The sequence below is a fragment of the Balaenoptera physalus genome (assembly GCF_965194825.1).
Source record: "Balaenoptera physalus genome assembly, chromosome: 14".
NCBI lineage: Eukaryota > Metazoa > Chordata > Mammalia > Artiodactyla > Balaenopteridae > Balaenoptera > Balaenoptera physalus.
The window spans coordinates 86,987,029-87,012,837 of NC_138893.1; the positions used below are offsets into that span (position 1 = coordinate 86,987,029).

A 25,809-nucleotide genomic window follows, 5' to 3' on the forward strand; every position below is an offset into this window, starting at 1 on the left:
AGCTCAATCAACAAAAAGCACTTCTTTCTTGAATAACTCACTTCGTTCGAGCCCCCAACTGCTTCCCTTAGGCTGGCTAACAGGTCCCTGGGGAGGTGCCACTGCCCCAGGCCTGATGCCCAGGGTTCCTCCTGCCCCCCAGTGCCTGCCCCGGTCTGTCTCCTTCTAGTCAGAAGCAGGAAAGAAAGCCCTGCCCTCTCTGAAGCACCCTCAATTCTCCTCAAAGGCCTCAGGCTTAGGGAATGGAAACTGAATTATGGAAAAAGACACAGTTCTCAGCCCTGAATCTGTGGACTCAGATTCATACCCCTTAGAGGAATTTTATATATTCAGGGTCCACTTAAGATTTATTTCTTCAGAAAGTCCCACAGCTTTGCAAGGCAAAAAGAAAGGGAAAGCCCAGCCCCAGAGAGATGCACTGAAGGGGGGTGTCAGGAGAGGGGGTGCCATGCAGGATCACCCCTTCCCCCACGGCTGCTGGGCTAGAGCCACAGGAGCCTGGGGGCTGGGGGATGTGCTGGGCAGAAGGAGATGCCACGGGGAACAGCTGGGATACCAACCAGGCTTGGGCACCACCTCCCCTGCCTAGGCCCCAGAGGAGCCGCTGGGAGCCAGACCTTCCCTTCCCTGTCTGCGGAAATAAAGACACAGAAAACCCTGAGATAGGAGTCCTATCTGAACAGTATAAAGCTCCCCCGGGAATGTCTGTGATAAAGGCCGCCAGCCCCCTCAAGGGCAGCAGTGGGCACAAGGGCGGGGGGAGAGGGTTCTCTTCCCCCGCAGCACCGCGGGCTCTCCGCAGGGATGGAATCAGTCTCCATCTCTCTCGCCCATCCTCCCCCCACATACATGATGGTTTGCTGCCCCGGCCCTGGCTTTCAAGAAGCACCTCTAAAACCTGCCTTCTTCCCCCAAACCACCAGACCCAGAAGGATCTTAAGAGGAAGGTGAGGTGAGAAATCTGGTCCCTGAGCCGGGGAAGCCCTCCAGCTCACCCAGCCTCTCCCTGACCTTGAACGGTCAGCACTGTAGGCCCAGAGCCCTCAGCCATCCGATGCCACACCCCGCCCCCCAGCAGGGCCTCCACACAGACCCAGGGCTCAACCAGCCATACCTCAAGGCCTCCACTCACGGAAAGCAGGGCACCCTCAGCCCACGGGCACGGAGTAGTCAGCGCCAAGACCCCTGCTTTCTAAGGAGAGTGTGCCGAGGTTAGAGGCTATGAGAGCCTCAGGGGACTGAGGGAGGTTGAGCAGCCTCTGGTCAGAGACCCTGGGAAGGGAGGCCAGCACCCCGGCTGTCCTGACCCCACAGCCTCATTGGCCCTTCTGGTCAGAGAACCTCTCCCACACCACCCCGGACAAGGCCAGCATCTCAGAGTAAGCCAGAGTTATCCAGGCATCGGTCAAGGGGCCCAAGTCCAGGCTTCACCTGGCCCCCTGCCCCTGCTCTCAGAGCCCGTCAGGAAAAGGTTAGAAACCACCCTCCAAGGTCAAATGCCCCCCTCTACCTGGTCCCCCAATCCCAATTCCTCCCAAACCACCTTCACCACGTCTTCCAGATCTACATGCAGTTGTACAATTATTTACGAATGTCTTTACATGGACTCACTTTTACTTAAATTTCTTTATTGAAAACGCCACCACAATAAGTAGAATACCAGTACCACTTGTCATAAGTAAAAGGTAGCCAATAAAAATATACCATTAAAACAAAACAGAGCTATAAAAGTCTGGAAACTTTTCCCACCTGCCCTAAGCTCAAGGCCTGCTCCCTAGTAATGGGGAAGTCAGCCCGTGTTCCAGACGCATGAGAACATATTGGCACACAACAGAGACTTTCTTCTTGGCATAAAAGGGTTGGGTGAGAATTGGAAAGGGAATCCCTTTCTTGCTCTGACTTTGTGCTTAATGCCTGATACTACCGAAATGCATCTCAGGGGAATGAGGGTATCACCTGATCCTTTGGGAACGTTGGACTAGAGGCTCCCTCTGCCTCATGCTTAACACAACATGGAAACATGCTCTCTGAGCACACGTTCAAGGCACCAGCGAAGCTCCTCCCCATGTGCCTGCTCTCACACCAAGGCCCAGCAGCTCCCTCTCCCACACACCTGCTCCAGCAGCCCCCGGAGGTCACCGCTGGCTCAGGTGGGACACCAGGTAGACGAGGCCCACCAGCAGGAGTCCACGCACACCAAGCATCATGAGCAGGAAGAGGAGCAGGATGGAGGTCACCGGCTCCACGGCGTGGTTGCCCAGACGCCACTGCGGGAAGCCCATGTTCACCAGCTGCCGGTTGAGGTCGCTGAAGGGGGACTGAGCGGCACCCAGCCTGGCGCCTGCCTGCTGCTGGCGAGGGCCAGGACCCCCCAGCGGGGCGCCATGGCCCCTATTGAGAAAGCTCTGGAAGGTGAAGACAGAGAGAGACAAATGAACCCAGAGAAAGCATCCCTGGAGTTGAGGCACCAGAGGCAGGAGGGAACCCTCTGGGCGGGGCCCTGCTCTCCCCTACGGCCACCCAGGGCCATGCCCTCCTTTCTCAGCAATCCTCACATGCCACCCACGGGGATCCCAACCACTGAGTCGCAAGCTCTCAGAGCACAGAAAATGCCGGTCCACGTTCCCTATGTCACGTCAGGGAGAAGCTGCCCGGGACAGAGAAGAGGAAGGGGGCAAGGAGAGTGGGACTACACCCAGGGCACAGCATCTGGGCAGGCATCTTTAACACTCCTCACTCCTTCCTTTAAACCATCATTGTGTGGCCGTGGGTTCCTCTTCTCCACTTACTCTCCAGCTTCCCTCTCATCCAACAGACTCTAAAAGATGCTAGCTCCAGTGGGGGTTGCTGACCAGGTTAAGGGAGAGAGAGCTCTTGGGTTTGAAATCTGGGAAGGCTGCCTGGAGGAAGGAGAGCTGGGGAGGCAGGGGGCTGGGCAACAAATCTATTGGGGTTTTCCCCAAGTCTTAAACCCCCATGCTGCTCAGCCTGGCTCTCTGCAAAGAGGACTTCGGGCTAGAGAAGGTTAACCACCAGTAAGGGAGCTTCTGGGAGCTAAGGAGTAACTGGTACAGAGGACGGGAGGCCAGCTGCTCCCCTCCACAGGGTCCGGGCGACTACCTGTCGAGGGGTGCTGCTGCGTGGTTGGGTAGTGTTCCTCACACGGGGGTCATCGTCCTGCACAATTTCCCCATTGGCCAAGATCCGAACCATCCTTCCAGGAGCTATGGGTTCCTGCTGGGCTGCACCTTTCCCCAGACCACAAAACACCTGAAGGAAAAAATTTACCAAAGTTAAAGAGATGCTTGCTTTCAGTGGGAGAAACTGAACTTCTGGGTGCTCACATTGGTGACCCACGCTGAGTAGGCGGTGTGTCTAATTAATAAAAAGGAGAGAAATAAATACAAGTTGTTTGCCAAACAAAAATCTTTCAGACTTTGAGTCCACTAGGAAAACTATCAAAAGGATTCTTGGAGAAGAAAGTTTTATTATTAGCCACCACCTCCAGCAACAATGGGGATGACAACCCTTGCTGGGGCCCAGGCCCTGCGGAAAGTCCACCCAGGCTCATCTCACTGACACCTCCCAGCACTCCTCCGGGGCAGATACAGCTAGGGACCCAGAGGGGCTTACCTCCCTCACCCAGGACCATTCATCCATGGGCAGCAGAGAAAGAGCATGAAGCCAGGAACTCCGGCCCTAGTAGGGAGTCCAGTACACCAGGGTCCCCAGTGTCTCCATTTCCCTTCCGTTAAAAAATGGTCCAGGGAGATGCTTAGGACTCAGGCCTTCTCCCCGCAGGAGATCGGGCCCACTTCAGAGTTACTTTCCTGCAGAGGGCACACTCTCACTTGTCCCTCACCTCTCAGGTAACACCAGGCGGGCACGGCCAGCCTTCCTGAAATATGGGATGAGGCCCCACTCACAGACCACAAGGGGGTCCGTGGGCTGGAGATGGGGGCCTTTCCACGCCTCTCCCGAATCTGGGTAAAGGCCATCATTCTTCTCGGAAAATGAGCCAGTTTTCGTCTAAATTCTCAAAAGCACTCGTGACACACACGCCAAACGCGGTTAAGAGCCCTTGTTCTCTCGCCCGTGGCCTGGGCTGGCGGGTCCCCATTTTGAAGCCTTCTGGCCCTTGCAGAAGGCCAAGCGGGTCCAAAAGGTCCTCCGCAGTCCTTTTGTGCTTTGTTATCCCGCCCTGCTGGGTGGGCTGAGGGTGCGGCGGGCCCTCCCTGCACCTGACACTAAAGGGGGATGGGGGTGGGGAACGGAGATGGCGGGGTGGGGGGTGCTTGCTGCCGGGGTGGGAGAGGCCGCTGCCCGGGCCGCGGAGCCCGACTCCGAGACCAGGCCCGGGGTAGGGGAGGGATGCGCCCTCACTCCCCCGCGCCCAGGGCCCGGACACTCACCTGCGGGCGCGGCTCCCAGGCCTCGACGGCGTCCAGTCCCCGCGGCTCCCAGGCCGCTTCCTCCCACCTGACCTCACAGGAAGCGCGCGCCGCAGCCGTACGGCCCCGCAGGTGGCGCAGCAGCTCCCTCTGTAGGCCTTTCGGGGAATTGCAGCTGCCGGACACAGGGCGGCGCAAGGAGCGGGAGAGAGAGAGAGGGCGGGAGAAGAACGAAGATAGGACCGGGTGGACCACAGGGCAGGGAGGGAGGAGACTAGTGCGGAGGAAAAAGGAAAGCAAAGAGGAGGGAGAAGAAGAAGAGGAGGAAAACCCTACGGGGTGGGGGCGCCTCTGGCCTGGGTGGGACAGGCTCATCCCACCCGTATGAGTTTGCTGAGCCCGCTCAGCAGATGCCCCTTAAGTAGAACCCAGCCCTGTCCTCAAGGAACTCCAGCTCCTGTTCCAGTGTGGAACCTCCCAGTGGGGAAGACGACACATGAACCACAGGGCAAGTGCAACTAACTGCAACGTGAAGGAAGGCAGGCTTCCTAGAAGAGGTGGCCTTTGAACTGGGGCAAGAAGGGTAGGTAGGAGTTTACCTGTCAGGCAAATAAGGAAGGGCACCTGGCAAAGGAGTGAACAATCAACCTCTGCTTCTTCCCCAGTGTTTTCACCCCCCACCCCCGCCCACCTTCATAAGCTGCTCCCTGTGGACCTGTTCACCAGTGGAAGAGAATAAGCTCGGCAATCCCACAACTTGAGTCAGACTCTGGCAAGTTACTGAGCTGCTCAGTCTCCTCATCTGCAAAATGGGGCCAAACATAGCAGTTACCTTCAGGATTGCTGTGAAGATTAACGATAAGAGTCTCTGGCACATGGCAAGTGTTGATAACCATTTGTTATGATTATCAAGCAGTAGATGTTTCTGGGAGCAGATATTTATTAAGCATATATAGACCTAGATGCTCACTAGCCCCTGGGTGGGGGAACAGAAAGATTGAGACTTAGACCTTGCCTCAAGGGCTCATCTTCTGCCACCACGGTTTAATTATTTGATTACAAAAACTTCTTAGTAAAAAATGTTGAGCAGGACCCCTGATATCTGTATCTTATTTGTGTATTATTTATTTGTTTGTTTATAAATTATACATGTGTGCTATGAGAGCAGATTGGCATTGTGGATAAAAGGTGGATGCTAGAGCCAGCCTGGGTTGGAATCTGGCACGGCTGCCTTCTGGTGGTGTGATGGACCAGTTACTCAACCTCTCTGGCCTCAGTTCCTTCATCCGTAAAATGTGGATAATAACAGTACACACTTCATCACGTTTGTGTGAAGCACTAAGTGCTTAGTGTAAAGTGCTTAGATGAGAGCCTGGCCGCAGTATGTTCTCAGTAGTCACTGTCATTACTACTGCTCTACTGCATTAAGTACTACATTGTAAAGCATATACATTAGAAAAGAATAGGATTTCAAATAAATATAAACTGAAATCCTAATACTTTCTTCCTACGCTCTTGCTGCAGGTGGGTATAGTGCATACATAGAAGGGGTAATCCCAAGGCAGGATGCCCGATTTTCAGGGGTGGTCTGTGGATCTCAAAACTGTCTGCACATTGGAATTATCTGTGGTGTTTAAAAACAATCCCAATGCCTGAGTCCCACCCCAGAGGTGACAGTGCCATTGATGTGGGATACAACCTGGGCATGAAGAGGTTTTAAAAAAAACAAATTCCAGGTGATGCTAATGAACAGCCAGCGCAGAGAACCACAACCTTCCATGAACTGAGCTCCATACATGGGGCTCATAACCCAGGAACCCCAAGAAGGGAGAGACCTCTGTGGGCTGGGGAAACCAGGGAGGAAATGAGATGTTTCTAGGAAGGCTTGAGCTGGTACAACAGCTGCCAAATAGACACAGTCTAGCCAGAGATAGCCGTGAGAGCCCATTGGAGGAAGTAAGTCCCTCAAGAGGGGGTCAAGAACAGCTTTAGGAGGCAGTAGTGTTTGACTGCACTTAGAAAAGTCCTATCATTACCAATAAAAACAACTTCAGGAGGCTGTGAATCACTTTTCCTACCTCTCCACTTCCTTCAGATGTCTCCCCTACTCAGGAACCTGCAATGGTTCCCTGTTGTCTGCTCCAATAAGACCCACTCATTGGCAGGCTCCAACAACCCTCCAAATCTGGCCCCAGTACACTCTTAACAACTCCCTCCCTCAGCTCCGCCCACCGGGGTCTCTTCACTCTCCCTGAAGTACATCACCTGAAGTCCTGCTTTGCTTGGGCCTGACTATCTGCCCAAAGGCCCTCTCCACCCAATCTAAATCCCACCCCGTCCCCAAATTTTAATGCCAACAATATAAACTTCAGTTCTGATTGTTCCATGTAGTAATGATAACCTCCATGTGTACAGAGTCCTTACCACTTCCAAAGTGCTTTTCCAGAAACCACATCATCCTTTTTGGATCATGAAATAGGAAAGGTGTATGCTATTGTTCCCCTTTTGCTAATAAAGAAACTGAGACTCAGAGGGACGCTGGGTGACCATCCCGAGGTCAGTGGCAGAGCCAGGATCCCCCCAGCTCTGCACTGTAGGCTCTTTGTATCTACCCACCACCAAACAGCCTCCCCCAGCATTGTCCCATCTCTGCTGCCTCTTTACTTTGTGCTCTCCCATCCAATGCCATTGGCACAAGACTAGCCCCAGGTCATGTCTTACTCCCAGAAGGTGCCCGGTAAAAATGTGCTTTTGGTTTTTCTGGTCTTTGCAGAGTTACTCTTACATACACTGAAGTTTGACAAGCACTACTTTGGACTAGTGGCTTTTCAAACTCTTTTGATGGCAGTACATTTTACATCACAACCTAGTAGCCCCTCCCCACACACACACGAAAAAGAAGTTTCAAAAACAATATTATCCTTTCTATATGAGCTATACGGTGATATTTTCTATTTTGTAAGGAAAGAAAATGCCAATCGAGACCTCACTTGATTTTTCTCTCCACTAATACAATGGTTCTCAACCCTGGTTGCACATTAGAATCACCAAAGGGAACTTTCATAAACCACTGGTGCACAAACCAATTGAATCAGAACTTCTAGGAGGTAAAGCCTAGGCATCTCCATTCCAGGTGACTGAATAGGCACTCAAGGTTGTGGACACTGATGTGTAGTCGTTTTTAAAACACTGTGGTAGATGCCCCTCAAACTTAAAGCCTCTTCGGATACAAAGCAGCAAATTCCACTTTGCTAACAAAGATTAACTTGTATCATAGCCCAAGCCCCAAACGGGGAACATTGCCCAAGGTACATCATCATAATTACAGTCACTTGCCTCCTTTGAATATCCAAATGCCAACAATAAAGACCAACACTGAGCCCACAGTATAGCACCAATTCTTAAGGAGACCCTCCAGCTACTTGATGGCAAGTTGACTTCACTGGGCCCCTTCCAGCCTGGCAGGGCCGGAGATTCCTTCTGGCAGGAATGGACACACACTCCAGGTGTGTGTGCCTTTCCTGCCTGGAGGGCCTCAACTAGCACCATACATCTTACAGAGTGTTTAATCTACTGGTATGGGATCCCATATAACATTGCATTAGACCAGTGGTCCCATTTTACAGCAGAACAGGTGCAGGATCATGCTCATGACCATGGGATTCACTGGTTATATCACATATGTCACCAGCGAGAAGCTACTGGCCTGAGGGACTTCCCTGGCAGTCCGGTGTTTAAGACTTCACCTTCCAATGCAGGGGGTGCGGGTTTGATCCCTGGTCAGGGAGCTAAGATCCCACATGCCTTGGGGCCAAAAAACCAAAACATAAAACAGAAACAATATTGTAACAAATTCAATAAAGACTTTAAAATTGGTCCACACACACACACACAAAAATACTAAAAAAAGAAAGAGGCTACTGGCCTGATAGAACACTACAACAGCCCACTGAAGGCACAGCCAAATGCCAGCTCAGAGGCAGTACTCTGCAAGGATGGGGTGTCATTCTCAAGTATGAATCAAAGACCTTTACAAGCTGTTGTGTCTCTAATTAGAAATGGATTCAGGAACCAAGGGGTGGAAGTAGCAGTAACTGGTACCAGAGAACACAGCAAGAGTCCTGTCAAGCTAAGAGTGCAGCCTGAGTACTTTGAGTTCCTATTTCTGGAGACTCGCAGGCATGAAGAGGAGTCACTGTCTTGGCGAGAGAAACTGGTCCTGATCACCAGGGGAGGTAGGGCTGCTCTTACAAAATGGGGACAGGCAGACCATGTTTGGCACCCAGGTGATCCACTTGGATGCCTCTGGGTTCTCCTTTACCCAAATGTAATGGTAAAGGGCAGGTGCAGCAACTCTGTCCTGAGAAGGGCAAGTGACCAGGAGCCCAGAGCCCTCAGGGACAAGGGTCTGGGTCATGCCACCAGGTGAGTCACTAAAACCAAAAGAGGCGCTAGCCGAGGGGTAGTGGAGGGACCATGTGCAGCTCCAACAGAGGAGACTATAGTTTGCCCCACTAGTATTTCTCAGAAAGACCCACCAGAATCCTTAGAAAGGAGATCTGAGTGGTACAAGGAGTGGGAGACATGAGGATTGCTGGCCAGACCCCCTCCAAGGAAGGATTTGTTGCCCTGATTTCTTGGAGACCATCAGGGCAGCCTTCAGCCATCAGCCCCTTCACAGATTGCTTCACCACAGAGACACTTCACCCAAGGTCAAGCCCTTCCAGAGGCTGCCCACATTCAATGACTGATGGAGGTAGGAGGTATCCATGAGGCATTTCAGCTCCAGAGTTCCTCTTGAGGATGGCTGAGGCTGTAAGGTGCTTTTGGAGAAACTGGTCCATTTTGTCGAAGTTGTAGAATTTGTTTATAGAGTTTTTTGTGGTGTTTCCTTATTATCTTTTTAGCGTCTGCAGGGTCTGCAGTGATATCCCATTTTTCCTTCCTGATACTGGTATTTGTGTCATCTCTCTTTTTTTCTTTCATTCTTGCTAGAGATTTGTCAATTTTATTGTTCTGTTCAAAGAAACAGCTTTAGTTTTATTGATTTTCTCTATTGTTTTTTTTTGTTTTCCATCTCATTGATTTCTGCTCTTTATTATTTCTTTCCTTCTGCTTGTTTTGGGTTTATTTTGCTCTTCTTTTTTTAAGCTCTTGAGGTTGAAGCTTAGATTATTTGTTTGAGATTTTTCCTATTTTCTACGGTAAACATTTACTGCTATAAATTTCCCTGCCAGCACTTTTCATCTGTGCACCACAAATTTTGATATGTTGTGTTTTCATTTTCACTTAGTTCAATGAATTTTTTATTTTTAAAAATTTTTAGTATTTATTTATTTTTGGCCGTGCTGCGCAGCATGTGGGATCTTAGTTCCCCGACCAGGGATCAAACCTGTGCCCCCTGCAGTGGAAGCACAGAGTCTTAACCACTGGACTGCCAGGGAAGTCCTAGTTCAATGAATTTTTTAATTCCTTTGTTATTTCTCCTTTGACCCATGGATTATTTGAAAGAATGTTGTTTAGTCTTCAGGTATTTGGAGATTTTCCCATTATCTTTCTGTTATTAATTTCAGGTTTAATTCCACTGTGGTCAGAGAACATACTCTGTATGAGTTCAGTTCTTTAACTTTTTTTGAGGTTTATTTTGTAGTCCAAAACAAACCTTTTTTTTTTTTTTCAACACTGCAGTTAGAAGTTGGCATCAGGGGAAAGGGGAGGGGAAGGGAAGGGAAAGGGGAGGAACAAGTGGGGAGTTGCGGTGTCATTAAAGAATACAATCCCCCCAAAACTGGGGTGCCTGGGGGGAACTTGGTCTGCTTCAACCCAAGAGGAATCAGATCAAAAGTGGTTTGCGAAGGCCAGAACTGTGAGGGATGGAGAGAGGAGGAAGGTCCAGGGGGTGGGGTTGGGGGGCGCTATTTGGCAACTGAAGCGAAGGGATTGGGCTCCCCCTGCTGGGATCCCTCCAGCCCTTCTGGTGTGGCAGGAAGAGGGCAGACTGCAACTCCTGTGGGCAGGTCTGGGGCTGCCAGATACTCTAGGCTGGGGGCTGGAGGGGGCTCACAAAGGCTTGCCCTCCAGGAAGATGATGATGCTGCCTCCCAACTTCTCTGCCAGAGAAGCTATTTTGGTGAATGTCCCATTGGTGATTGAAATGAATATGTACTCTGCTGCTTTCAGGTGGAATATTCTACAAAGCTCAATTATATACTGTTGGTTGATGGTGGTGTTGAGTTCTTCTATATCCTTGCTAATTGCTCTATCAATTATTGAGAGGGGGTGTTGAAGTCTCTAAATATAATTGTGGATTTGTCTACTTCTCCTTTCAGTTCTATCAGTTTTTGTTTCACATATTTAGGAACTCTGTTATTTGGTGTATACAAATCTAGGTTTGTTCTATCTTCTTGGTAGATTGACTATTTTATCATATATAATGTCCTTGTCTGTCTCTGGTAATTTTCCTTTCTGAGGTCTACTTTACCCTGTTTTCTTTTCATTAATATTTACATGGTATCTTCTCTTCCATAATTTTACTTTCAACTTGCCTATATTGTTATATTTGAAGTGAGTTTCTTATCGATGGCATATTTTTTAATCCACTTTGCCAACCTGCCTTATATTTGGTATATTTAGGCCATTTAAATTTAATGTAATTATTGGTATGTTAGACCTTAAGTCTGCTAATTTATTTTTCATTTTCTGTCTGTTCTGTTTTTTCATTTTTCTGTTTTTGTTTTCCTGGCTTTCTGTGGGCTACTTAAACATTTTTTAGAATTCCATTTTTATCTATCTATAGTATTTTTGGGTTTTGTTTTTTTTTTTTTTTTGGCCACTCCACGCAGCATGCGGGATCTTAGTTCCCCAACCAGGGATCGAACCCGTGCCCCCTGCAGTGGAATGGCAGAGTCCTAACCACTGGGCAGCCAAGGATGTCCCTATCTATAGTACTTTTTATTATATCTCTTTATATATCTTATTTGGTGGTTACTCTAAATATTATATTACATATACATAACTCATCACAGTCTTCTGGTGACGACATTTTACTAGTTTGAGTGAAATATAAGAACCTACTTTCTTTTATATCCATTTACCCTCCCAATTATAATGTAATTGTCTTAAACATTTACTCTACATATATTTAGAACCACATCAGACAGTGTTATCATTTTAGTTTCAAGGGTCAAACATAATTTAGAAAACTTAAGAGGAGAAGGAAAGCCTATTTTATTTACCCATATTTTTGCTTAGCATGTTATATGCATGGGCAATCCATGCTGGGCAGTCAGAGAAGTACCCGTCAAGAGTGAAATCAAGGGCTGGCATCAAGACCCGCAGCAGCACAAGTCTGAGGAGAGACCTTCAGGTTTCACCTGCAGAAAACTGGTCAAAGCCAGCACGGAATGGGTACTGAAGCAATAGCTGGAGAAAGAGGTCAAGCCAAGAAAATTTGCGAAGGTACATAAAAGATACTTATCACACACCCAGAAGGAAGATAAAGAATGGCTGTGCAACCCAGAAAAGAGCTGCTCACTCGGGGCTAAGGGATCCATAATACTTCTCCAGCTCCTCCGAGTTGACAGACGACCCTGACTTACAAACTCCTCAGGCTGCCTGAAGAGAGTGCCCCACAGCCTCCTACAGTGCTGACGAGCCTTTCCAGGTCATCTGACTGTACCACTGTAGCCCTATGTTTAAAACTAAATAAACCATGCTAAAAGAAAAAAAAATACAATACTGAACAAAAGAAGCCAGAAGCAAAATGAATCTTACTGCATGGTTTCATGTATACAAAAATCAAAAGAAGGTAAAATGGAATTATACTATTTAGGGATGCATACTTGGGTGATAAAAGTATAAAGAAAAGCAAATAAATCATTACCAAAATTTAGTGGTTAGCTCTAGGGGAGAGAGAGGAATTGTGCATGGCAAGGGGTAGGCACATGGTAGGCAGGGGAAGCTATAAGGGGCTGGCAATGTTCAACTTCTTGACCTGGTTGGTAGTTTCATGAACGTTCACTTTATAATAATTTGTTAAACTGCACAGGGAAGTGGGGGGGGGGGGGACAGAACTGAAGAAGGAGTCAGTCTATCCAGGTCGTGGTCAAATGGGTCTATTCTTTCATTAGAGGCTGCCTAGGTATGGATTAAGTGTATGGCCTCTGGGTTCAGTTGACTTGGATTTGAATTCTCTGGCTCTGCTACCTACTTGCTGTGTGACCTTCTGCAATTTGCCTAACCTCTCTGTGCCTCAGTTGTCTCATCTATAAAAATAAGGATAATAATACTACCTAATGTGAAGATTAATAGCTCTCAGGTATGCAGTAAACTGGGCATGAGCTTTGTTAAATAAGTAAAAAGTTGTACATTCATTCAACATAAAAATTCCTCAAGGACCTGTGCTGTGTTGGGCCCATCAATAAGCCTTCACAGGCCCATGGTCTTGGGCCCAAGAACTGGAGCTCTACCTTAGAGGCAATGAGGCCACCTCCTACTAAAATCCAGACCAGATTGCTGGCCCAGGCCAGGCTGAGCCCAGGGGTTAGCCAGAGGGTCCCAGCTTGGGGCACCCCTTCTGGCCTCCTTGGGGCACCCCTTCTGGCACACCCTCACTGGCCTCCTGCTTCCGCAGCTGGGCTGGGCATGGGGGCTTCGGGCAGTCTGGCACCAGAACCAGCGGCCTCTTCTACTCCAGGCCTCAGAAGAGTGGAGAGAGGTCAGACCGTGAGAAAAGACGAACAGGGAGAGTAGAGGAGCCGGGAGGGTCCTGGACGCCTTTCATCCCTTCCACAGAGTGAGCAGCAGAAACAGAAGTGCGGGGGTGGGGTGAGCAAAAAAGGAACCAAAAGCAGAGAATGAGGCCAGCCCAGCCAAGTGCTTTTTGTGGGGTCTTAATTAAGCCCATTGTTCCTTTCAGGGTGGAACATATGTTCAGGGCCTGGCTGAGGTTTGGGACTGAAATTTCAATGGTGCTGGGCCCTGTGGCCTGCCGGGGAGGGGAGCCAGGAGGGGGGGAATTGAGGGGGACCATCCCTAAGCCCTACAAGAACCGATAGTGTCTCCCAGAGTCATCTTCCACTATTTCCAGAGCAGGAAATAAAACAACCAGAAGGGGTAGCAGAGCCCTCACCCCAGGGTGGGGAAATGCCCGTGGGGTAGGACAGAGCTACGGCACCCGAGCAGGCTGTGACCCTCTGTGGGACTCAGTTTCCCAATGTGTGCCATTCAGGTGAGGCTGTCTAGGACAGCAGACAGTCACCAGTACCTGCCACGCCCACGAGCAGGACCCACCCCGCTCACCCACCCCCCACCTATCCCCATTCCCCCCACCTGGCCCCAGCAGCCAGACAGCCCAAGGGTGAAGGGCTGAACTCAGAGTCAAACTTCCATCTGAATTCTCACTCTGCTGCTCGCCAACTGGGTCGCCTCGGGCGAGTGACTTAAGCTCTCTGAACCTGTTTTCTCATCTGTAAAATGGGGTGATAATTCCCATCCTCTATGTTTGCAGTGGGAATTAATGAGGATGAGCCTTGTCGAGCCCTTAGCACATAGTGCCTTGTGCATGTTTACTGTTATCAGCAACCCATCATCATACATGTGACCTTCCCCTCCTGCAGCCCTGACACAAGCCCGGGAGCACACTCAGAGCAGACTGAGGAAACAGACAGTAAAAAACTAAGACCAAGAAATTTCTGAAGACATGGAAATGGGCTGTGAAGAATTTTTAAGAGACTTGTAAGCATGCTAAGCATTTCCTCTACATTCTGGGACGTCAAGCCAAGTTAAGGGACCTCAGGAAAACCATGTAGAGTTTGACATGTGTTCCTTGGAGTTTGAAGGATGCAGGAACTGATGTCCAACTCACATCTGAAAAGTCTAAAGAAAAAAGCCGGGTTGCGGCTGTCCTGGGATAGCTGAGGGGAGAAAAGCAGAAAGTGGGCAGGCAAAGAATCCGTGAGTTCCTCTGGGTCATATGTGAAATCTGAAGAAGGAAGCCAGGCTGGGTCACCTTGAGAGTGTGAAGGGACTAGGTGACTCCCCAGAAACCAAGGGGCAGAGAGGGGTCATATACAGAAACAGCAAATGGAGACAATGTCTGTGCCAAGGGAGCTGTAGGTGAGAAACCCTTAGTGAGAGGGATGGTCTGCGAAGAACCCAGGAAGCTACTTCTAGAGTGAGATGATCAGCATTTGGAAAGAACCACAGCCACAGAGCACCAGCACCAGGTGACAACTATAGCAGTCAGGCAAGAACTTTCCTGATTCTTCCCACTTTGGGGTACAAACCAGCAGTGAGGGAGGTGGGCAGGAGAAGGAAGAGAGAAGTTGATCACACCCCCCCATAAGCTCACTTGTTCCCCCTGCAGGGCTCCCAATCTGCTATAGGTCTAGGCTGAGGGAGGCGAGAAGCCCTAAATAAAGTTGGAGTTCTTATAGTACACTGGACTGGACATTCTAAGATTTGGAAAAAGATGCTATTCATTACCTGTTAGTGATTGGGAAAACTCTGAGAACAGCCAGAGATCTCACCCAGGGGCAAAGAAGAATAAGATGGGAAAGCCAGTTTAAAAGGGCTGGGGAGAAATGATATACATAGCTGCTTTCTATTTGCATCCTAGCAAGTTTAGCTCATTCAAAATCCAGTTACAGATACACAACTATGGAGTGATAGTTGCCAAGTGAAAAAGGCAAGGTACAGAACAATGTATAGAGTGGTGTCTTTTATCTAAGAGAAGGGAAAATACAAATACAAACAACTAAATACATAAATACATAAATAAATAAATAAATAAATAAATAAATTTCCTTATATATTTAACACTGGAAGGATAAACCAAAAACTAATGAAAATGTTGTCCAATAATGGGAGAAGGAGACAGGATTGGAAATTAGATTTTGCTGAAAGTAAAATCCAACCATGTTGGCACCCTGATCTCAGACTTCCAGTCTCCAGAACTGTAAGAAATAAATGTTTGTTCTTTAAGCCATCCAATCTATGGTGTTTTTGTTATAAAAGCCAAAATTGACTAAGACAGATGCTTAACTTAAAAATTACTAAATTACTCTTGATGAACCTCAATATCTTTATTGCAGTGATGAATTTTCAGTTTCAGGTTAATACATGATGATGATGTAATGTTCTGTTTCTATGAGCCCTTTTTTTGTCTTTTAGGCAACTGATCACACAGGGAAAGCTACTGTGTTTGTCACACGTCATAATCACATTGATGTACTTTAAAGCTTAAGATCACCAGTGTAAAGTTACTACACACACATTCTTTGCTTTTTGCTCTTTATGCCATGAGCCCATATTCCTGTTCTTCTCCAGAGTCTGACATAAATTGTCTTTAGGGCTTTCTTAGAGCCCTGGGTTGTGATTTTCAATTGTATCCTGGACATTTTGGCTATTTTGCCTGTAAAAGATTTTTGAAAGGTCACTTGTTGCTTTAGCCTGCCCAGCATGTGTTCTCCCTTCTTTTGATATCAGCAGGCCAGTTTCTCCTGAGTGAATGGGCCCTTCTCCACTGTTGGTCCATTTAGTTCAGCTGGAGCTAATCCCACTCCCAGCTCCAAAGGTGACCATGTGGACCAGACCTGGTCTGACAGTATACCCTATCCTGCCAGCTCTGAGCCCATACTGATATAAATAAATGATTGAATAAATAAATGAATAGTAAGAAAAGACAAATTTCCCACACAGAAGAGCTCCAAATAATTTATGTAAATATTTACTCCTCCAGAAATGGGAGGTTAATTCTCCATGTCATAAGTATGGACAGCACTTAGTGACTTGCTTCCAAAAATTATAGTATGGAAAGGAAAAAAGTAATTACAGTGGAGAAATCTGACAAACACTATTTCACCCAAATGATCGTGATTAATACTATCAGTGATAAACCATGCTGCTAATATCATGTACTTTTGCTATGATGTGATAAGAATGGAGACGGCAGCAGAAAAAGTCAGGGAAATAAGCAATCTAAAGAACAGAGGGAAAAAATACTGGAAAAATTTAAACAAAATCTCAGAGACCTGCAAGACAATAACAAGTCATTTAACATGCATATAATTAAAGTCCCAGAAGAAGAGAGTAAAATCAAGACAGAAAAACAATTTGAGGAAATAACAACCAAAACTTTCCCAAATCTGATGAAGAACATTGACTTGCAGATCCAAGAAGCTCAGCAAACTCCAAGTAGGGTAAATACAAAGAAAAACACACCTAAGCACATCATAGTCAAACCAAAGATAAAGTGAAAACCAAAGATAAAGTGAAAATCCTGAAAGCAATTAGAGAAGACACATTATGTATAGAGAATCAATGATATGAATGAAAAGTCATGTGACTTTTCATCAGAAAAAAAATGGACACCAAAAGACAATGAAATGACATCATTAGAGCGCTGAAACAGAAAACTAAAATGTCAACCAAAAAATCCTGAAGCCACCAAAAACGTCCTTCAAGTTGAGTGTAAAATAAAGACATTATCAGATAGATGAAATCAGAGATAATTTGTCTCCAGTGACCTGGGTTGTAAGAAATGCTGAAGGAGGTTCTTCAAGGTGAAGGGAAATGATATCTAATGATAACTAGATCTACAGGAAGAAATGAAGAGCGCCAAAAATGGTAAATAAGTAGGTAAATATAAAAGGCTATATTATTTTTTATTCTTGGGATTTCCTTAAAATAAAATAGACTGTTTAAAGCAAAAATGATAATCATGTAAGATAGGTTTATAACATATGTAGAAGTAAAATACATGACAAACATAGCACAAAGGATGGAGAGGACAGGTAAATGGCATCATACTTTTGGAAGGAAATAATAAAAGTAGTGAAAAGGTATAGAATTAAGAGGCCAATAGAATAAATGAGTTAGCACACTAAAAAACATTTGATTGACCGAAAAGAAGGCAGAAAAGGAAAAATGGAGGAACAAAAAGTTGAAGGAACAAATGAAAAACAAGTAGCAAGATGATACACTTACACCCAACCACATCAATAATTACATTAGAGGTAAATGCATTCATGCCATCTATACCATCTATATTATAAAATACCATCTATATTATAAAATAATCAGTTATCTAGGTTTCCACATTAAGAAGCTAGAAAAAGAATAGAAGAAATTCAACCCTAAGTAAACAGAAGATAAAATAATAATTAAGGGCAGAATTCAATGAAATGGAAAGAGATAAATAAAGGAGAAAGTAAAGACAAAAGTCTGTTCTTTGGAAAGATTAATAAAGTTGATAAACCCCTAGCTAGACTTATCAAGAAGAAAGAGAGAGTACAAAATACCGGTATCAGGAATGAAATGGGTGGTATCACTACAGATCCTACAGACTTTAAAAGAATAATGAGACAATATTGTGAACAAATTTTCAAAATGAAATAATATCAATCTTAAACACTCTTTTGGAAAATAGAAGAGGAGGGAGCACTTCTGTATCATTCAGGGTCCAATCAGGAGACAGAAACTACATGGTAATTCAAATGGTAATTTGAAGTTTAATATAAAGAAGTATTAACAGGAGATTGGGGGGGAAAGGGGGAAATTGTCTAGTAAGAGTGAAAGAGAACCCTAAAGAATACTGGAATAGCAAACATAATGAGTAGCCGCTATTCCCAGGGGCTGAGCTAGGGCAATCATAAACATCCCCCTCCCTGGGCTGAGATCCAGACTTCACTGAAGAGGACATGGCACGGCACATTGGACGGCGGAGAGGGCTAAGGTGCCTGAGGTGCCATGTGACTTGATGGAAACCTGTCCTCTCAGGTGCAGAGGGAAGTCATCCACAGTGAGGTGCTGTGCCTTGGAACCTGCTACAAAGTTGCAGGGGTGGCCATTTATGGGGAAGTACCTCACCAGCACCACTCCACTGCCACCCAAGGAGGTACCCAGGAAGGCTGCTGGCTGCCACGTGCTGCAGGAACAGGGAGGTGGAGGAGCCACCATGCTGATCTACCTAAGCACCGGGAGCTCATGCTACAGGAAGAAGAGAAAATCCTTCTCTCCTCCAGTGTCCCTCGAGCATCCTCTACTGACAAGGCTTAACGTGGTGCCTGATGACCAAGGTGAAATATTTACATGACCATCTCCTTGATCACAGAGCAGGCAAAGAAGAATGGATTTGGAGTTGATAGGCAATAGACTGATAACTGGCACAGCCTGCCAATTCATTTTCATGTGGCCAGAAAAACTCTGATAACAAAACTGAAAAAACTGCACAAGAAAATTACAGACCAATATCCTTCCTGAGCATAGAGGTAAAAGTCCTTAACAAAACATTAGCAAATCTATTACAGTAGTGTATAAAAAGGATAATACATCATGACCAAGTAAATTTTATCTCAGCACTGCAAAGCTGGTTTAACATTTTAAAAAATCAATCAATATAATTCACCACATTAAAGAATAAAAGACAAAAAGTACAAAATCACCTTGATAGATGCACAAAAAGCATTTGACAAAGTTCAACAGCCATTCATGATTTAAAGTCTAAGTGAGCTAGGAATAGAAAAGAACTTCCTCAACCTGATAAAGGTCATCTATGAAAAACCTACCAATAACATCATACATAGTGGTGAAAGTCCAGAGTCATGGAAGAGAAGTAAAAAAAACTTAACTGGTAAGTTTGCTGCTGGAGATGCCGCCTTAAATAGATAGGAAAGGTGAGAAATAGCCTGGTTTCTCTTCTTCCCACCCTTTAATCTCCCACCAGTGTCTCCTACTGGCTGATCCCAGGCAGAAACCAGTTCTGCTGAGAGCCCAGGAAATATAACCCAAGGTCAGCTCCTTGCAACTTAGAGCAGAGCCAGGGAATGGCAAAGAGGGGATCTCAGGGAAAGCAGGGACTATTCCAGAGATGCTGCCGCCCGCTGGGAAATCGCCGTATCTCATGGCAGAAGAGGGCGGGCTTGGCCCTGCACGGCTAGGGCAGCTCGTGGTAGTCCAGCCATATCACCTTTCTATCTTGGCTCTGGAGGGCCTCCTGCTGCTAGTATGGACCTCTTCCTCCTCCTATAACCCCTCTTCACATAGCCATGTATTGAGTCACCAAGTGACCCCAAGTCTGATATGCTTGGCAACCTTGCCCCACCCCACCCCATGCTCCCTCCTTCTTGCCTGACACTGAGATCACCCAATCAGCCACGCTACCATGTGAGTCTGTCTGAACTCTGGGTCAGCCAGGCTCATCTGGATTTTCTGGCCAAGTCCTGTAATAACCCCCATGTTGCCAGTAGAACTTATGATTTGAGCTGTCTTCCCAGCCTGGAGACAAATCATCTCTGGCCCCTCTGTGTTCTCACCACACTCTGTTCACACTCTAATAGGGCACTGACCATTCCCTCTGGTAACACTGCAGTGGCTTGACTTCGGGGGAACTCTTCCTTCCCATTCTGAGTCCACTTGATTCAGATGAAATGGACCCCTCATTTCCCCTCCCCATCCTCATACCCAGTATTCCAGGGATGGAGCATGTGGCCCAGGCTAAGCCAGTCAGAGCATCTCATTCCTCTTGTCCTAATAACTGGGTCAGAGATGGACATACAACCCCAGTCAGATATGAATCAGAGCTAATGAGACTCATAATACTAATCTGAGCTGCAAAGGAAGCAGATATATCTGGCAAGGCTTATCCTGGGATGGAAAAGAATGTTTCTTTATTGGGACATAGGCTTATCCCAAGAGTCCCTAGAGCACATCTTTGACCCAGACCCATTTATCTGACCATTTTCCCTGTGACTTGCCCACAAATAGGAGAGGACCTGTAGGGCCCAAGCAGGGCAAGTCTATGGGGCATAGGACTACTTCTGTTGCTACCCTACTCCTTCTGCCAGGCCTGGGGAGAGCTTGAGACAGAAGCTAACTAGCAGCTCTAACATTATCCAGGCCTATGGGGCAGGTCACTGTGTTTCTATTTCTCAGCTCCTTCTATACTCTGCTCTGCTGTGCTAGAACTGACTGTGCAAACCACATACCTGCTTTACCTGCCAGCTTCCTGTAAGGTTTGACCACAGGGGTCACTAGAGGGAGACTGGGAGACAAGAAGAGGTGAGAAGGGACTTGCTCCTCCTATTTGCTGGAGTTTCCTATCAGCATGGCCCCAACAATGGCCCTGACAGTAGAAACTGATTCTAGGCAAGAAACTTCCAGCTTCCTTTGGCAATCTCAGCACCAGTCTCATCACTCCTCCTTAGCTAGCAGTATCAGCACCAGCCAACGCCCTTCCTCAGAGCTCTGAGCTCTGGCTTCAAGGAAACCCTGCTCTGAACCTGTAGATTCTAACCCCCATTCCTAGAGATAGTAGCTGCTTCCTGTAGTTATTACTCTGTTCGCTTGGCATAACTTCCTGTAGTTATTACTCTGTTCCCTTGGCATAAACTTTTTGCTTTTTCACCTTCAGGTAATTTTTGCTTCCAATACCTGCTTGACCAGTTTTCTATATTAAATTCCCTCAGCTGAAGTACCTAGAGTACTTTCTCTTTTTCTAACTGGACCTTGACTGATTCATTTGTTAAAACATGTCAGCAAACTTTTTTGTAAAGGGCCAGTTAGTAAATGTTTTAGGCACTGTGGGCCATAAAGTCTCTGTTGTGACTATTGAACTCTGCTGTTGTAGCACCTAAATCAATGAGCATAGCTGTGTTCAACAAAACTTTATTTACAAAAACAGGTGGCTGGCTATAGTTTGCTGGCCCTTGTGTCAAACCAAGATTTCAAAGGAGTCATAATAGGTCAAGTCAGGAAGCCAATCCTTAGACAACCTGGGAGTGATTAGATCCAGCAACTAACTCTGGGCAAGCCTACTCTTGAACTTTGGGGTCTTCATGTATAAGATGAAGTGGTTGAGCTATTACTGGATTATCCTTACATCCCTTCCACCTCTAAAAGTTCAGTGGTTCTGTTATTATCTCCAAAACACTAACTCTGCAGAGTGATGTCTCAAGTCAGCTTCCCCAGGCAACAGACTCTGACGTGATTACTGTGCAGGGAGTTTATGGGAGAGTTCTCTTAGGACCAAACCTGTGGAGGGGACAAGAAAGGAAGAAAGCCTGATTGGGAAGAGGGTGAAGTTGGGCTGAGATATGTTCTCAACAAAGGCCTCATTCTACCCAAGAAAGCTCTGAAGCTGGGATGGTCCTTAAGGTTATCCCAAGTTGGGGTGATGGGGATGGACATCTATACCCCACTTTGACCAGTCATCAGATGCAGGCTGTGCAAGAAGGAAACATGACCTTGGCTATGGCAACTACGTTAACCTGAGGCAATCTCTGAGGAGGGTTGACAGCCAAAGGCACTTCTAGCATCTAGAAGAGTAAATCCTTTATTGCTAAAGAGCAAACTGGATGGAACATCACCGTAGCATCCACTACAATCCACCCCTCGTGCTGCTCAGATCTCAGATTAATTTCTTCGCACAAGTTCTGGGTGTAACTTCTCTAGAATTATGGGACGGTTTATTTACTGGGGGATAACTCAGAAAATGAAGGCATCAGCTAGAAGAAAACAATGCCTGCTATGTATCTGATCTCGGGCTACAACTGATACACATAATCCCCCTTATTTTCAATCCATTCTAGATTTCCTTCCCCCATAGAAATTATCTCTGCTGGGCTCAGTGGTTTACCTGATGGCATGACCCTCATCCCTGAGAGGTCTGAGCCCCTATCACCATGCTCTACTCAGGTTGTGGCTGCTACACTTGTCCATCTATCACCGAGATTCATCCAAGTGGATCATCTGGGTAATGAACATATTACTCCCCGCCTCCACTTCGTATCAGTCGTCTACATCATTCTGGGGATTGAAATCAACTACTCCTGCCAAGATGATGGCTCATCTTCCTGCTTCAAGGAGCTTGATATGCCAAGGCTGCAACCTAAACTTGTAGTTCCATGCACTCATGTTCTATCTCCTGTTGGAGCACTCTCCCTTTGGGCTCCTAGGGTCTGCACACCCAAAATGGTGGAGGCAGAGAGCTAAATTCCCCAAAAGGGTCATTGAGTGTGATAGAAAGTGGGGCTACTCCTGCCTCCACTCTATTGATTCCGGGACTCGTGTGTTCTACCCTACTGAGTATACAGCACCATATAGAGTGTTGATTTAGAATGTACACTATGTCTGCCGAAGAAGACATACAGATGGCCAACAGACACATGAAAGATGTTCAACAACACTAATCATAAGGGAAATGCAAATCAAAACCGCAGCGAAATATCACCTCAGACCCGTCAGAATGGCTATCATCAAAAAGACAACAAATAACAAGTGTTGGTAAGGACGTGAAGAAAAGGAAACCCCCATGCACTATTGGTGGGGATTGTAAATTGGTGCAGCCACTATGCAAACAGTATGGAGGTTCCTCAAAAAATTAAAAATCAAATTGCAATACGATCCAGCAATTTAACTTTGGGGTATTTACCCAAAGAAAACAAAACACTAATTCAAAAAGACATATGCACACCAATGTTCACTGCAGCATTATTTATAACAGCCAAGATATGGAAGTAACCTAAGTGTTTGTTGATAGATGAATGGATCAAGAAGATATACGTATATATACACACACATACATACACAATGGAATATTACTCAGCCATAAAAATGAAATTTTGCAATTTGTGACAACATGGCTGGATAGAGGCTATTATTCTAAGCGAAATAAGTCAGACAGAAAGACAAGTATCTCACTTACATGTGGAACCTAAAAAAACAAAACAAAACAAAATAAAAACAGACTGATAGGTACAGAGAATAAATAGATGGTTACCAGAGGGGAGGGCGATGGGAAGGGTTGAAATAGGTGAAGGGGATTAATAGGTAAAAATCTCCAGTTATAAAATAAGCCATGGTAATGTCTTATACAGCATAAGGAATATGGTCAGTAATACTGTAATAACTTTGTATGGAAACAGATGGTTACTAGACTTATCGTAGTGATCACTTCATAATATATGCAAATGTCAAATCACTGTGTAGTATACCTGAAACTAACATAATATTGTACATCAACTATATTTCAATAAACAAACAAGCAAAAGAATGTATGTTATGTTCTGGAGGATGTGTCCTATCCTTTCTGACTCATTGGTGCCTTCAGCAGCCCATTGCAACAGTCTGTTAGGCCAGCAGCTTCTCAAAGATGCCATACGTGAAACAGCCAGTGGATGTCATGATCCTGTATCCAATCCCTCACCTTCTTTTCTATGACATAAGTCCCTTGATCATACACAATGCAATGTGGGCATCCTAAAACAGGAGATTTATGTTGGAGCTGAAATGCCAGGAAAGGCCTCTGGAGAAGTGGAAACAACTTTTTCCCCTAAGACACGGATTTGAAAAAATTGCATATTTTAATATTTCAGGACTATCACCTCCTGCTTTCTCCTAGGCTTTTCCCCTCATCCTCTGTCTCCAGACTTTCTCTAATGTCCTCATGGCATTTCCTGGGGTGTAAAATATGGGCCATCAAAGACTGGCTAATGAAACAAGATTAGGGATGAATTCCATAGTGTCTCCCTGCACTGTAATCTGAGTTCTCACCACACACCTCAGGTGGCTAGTCTCATGCGTTTGCAGAGCCCCCTGCTGTTTGTAGAACACTTTCACTCACAGCACTACATTTGTAATGACAATGCTTTCTTATATCCATATGGAACATGCAGCTCTCCCTCAAGCTGGTTCATACGTTGTGTCTTACTCCAGGCAGAATTAAGAAACCCTTCCCTTGCCTTCAGGACAACACACCTTCCTGGTGATCCTCCTTCCTTTCTGGTCACTCCTCCTCAATCTTCTTAGCTCTTCCTCCTCTCTTATGCCTTTAAAGCCTGGAGTTCCTTAGACTCATTCCCAGGCCCTCCTATTTTCACTCCATGCTCTTTCCCTAAACTGTCTCATCTATACCCAAACACTGGCTATACCCAGATGGCTTAACAAATGTGCATCTCCAGCACACACTTCCACCAAGACCTGTCTTGGACATCTCAAAGGCACCAAATGCAACATGTCTTCTGGTGATCTCCATCTCACTGACAAGTGCCCCATTATTTCTATTATCCCTTCCCTAATGCCCCATACTTGATCTATTGCCAGACTCTGCCCACTCTCCCTCTCTCAGCTAGATCCACCCATTTCTCTCCATGCCCTGGCCCCAGTCAAGCCCCATCCTCTCACCCGGACAGGCCTCTTGGCTTCCCCTCTGTGTACACCGATCTGCTCTTCACATACACACTGATCTCTCCATAAATGTACATTGTGAACATGCCAGTCCCCAGTTCAAAACCACGCAGTGGCCTCCTATTGCTCTCAAGGTAAATACCCATGAAGCTATGCAGGGCCCAGCCCTACCAAAAGGAGCCCTGCCAGTCTTCCAGCTTCATCTCAAACCTCTCTCCCTCCTTCTCTGTGCCCCATCCACAAGGCCCTTCCACTAGATCAAATGTGCCATGCTCTTTCCTGCTTCAGGCCTTAAATATGTTCGTCCTCTCTCTAGAACACCTTCCCTGATTGCAAGCTTCCATTGCACCCTAAAGCTTGTCGCTCATCGCTCTCACCAGGGTTTGTCATCATCTATTCATATGACTGCTTTGTTAACATCTGACTCCCCCAAGTAGACGGGCTGTCAACCTGTAAGAGACTGAGTGTTTTGCTCTCCTGTGCAGCCCTATCATGGACCCAGTGGCCAGCACCCAGTAACCCTCAATAAAGCATTGCCCTTGCTATGAGCTGGGCACTATTCTAAGTGCTAGACATCTATTAGCTCATTTAAAACAAGAACAACCTTGGATGTGAGCACTATGGTTGCATCCATTTTTAGATAAAAGAATCAAAGCCAGAGAAATTAAGTAATTAGTCCAACATTACAAAGAGATTAAGATCCATCCATAGCCTGTATTCGGACCTTCCTAGCTAACTCCACAGTTTGCTTTTTTTTTTTTGTTTGAATTTTTGAATTTTATTTTATTTTATTTTTATACAGCAGGTTCTTATTAGTTATCTATTTTATACATATTAATGTATACATGTCAAGCCCAATCTCCCAATTCATCCCACCACCACCACCACCCTCGCCACTTTTCCCCCTTGGTGTCCATACATTTGTTCTCTACATCTGTGTCTCTATTTCTGCTCTGCAAACCAGTTCATCTGTACCATTTCTCTAGGTTCCACATATATGCATTAATATACAATATTTGTTTTTCTCTTTCTGACTTACTTCACTCTGTATGACAGTCTCTAGATCCATCCATGTCTCAACAAATGACTCAATTTCGTTCCTTTTTATGGCTGAGTAATATTCCATTGTATATATGTGCCACATCTTCTTTATCCATTCATCTGTCAATGGGCATTTACGTTGTTTCCATGACCTGGCTATTGTAAATAGTGCTGCAATGAACATTGGGGTGCA

General features: G+C 46.1%; 1 protein-coding gene across 3 annotated transcripts in view; it reads right to left on the reverse strand.

Moving 5' to 3' along the window:
- The window catches only part of FAM241B (family with sequence similarity 241 member B), a 172,348-nt gene that overhangs the window by 122,875 nt on the left and 23,664 nt on the right, over positions 1 to 25,809 (reverse strand). Inside the window, exons 1-3 of one of the 3 annotated variants that reach the window (XR_014253325.1) lie at positions 4,413 to 4,528; positions 3,121 to 3,270; positions 2,114 to 2,405 (exon numbers count right to left, since the gene is read on the reverse strand). Coding sequence is in view for 2 of the 3 variants with exons in the window: in XM_082424620.1 (XP_082280746.1) it covers positions 2,136 to 2,405; positions 3,121 to 3,213 (363 nt within the window). In the remaining variant the exon portion in view is untranslated. Of the gene's footprint in view, positions 1 to 1,607; positions 2,406 to 3,120; positions 3,271 to 4,412; positions 4,529 to 25,809 lie in introns of those variants that run through there. The other 2 variants (XM_082424620.1, XM_082424621.1) reach the window with 2 other exon arrangements.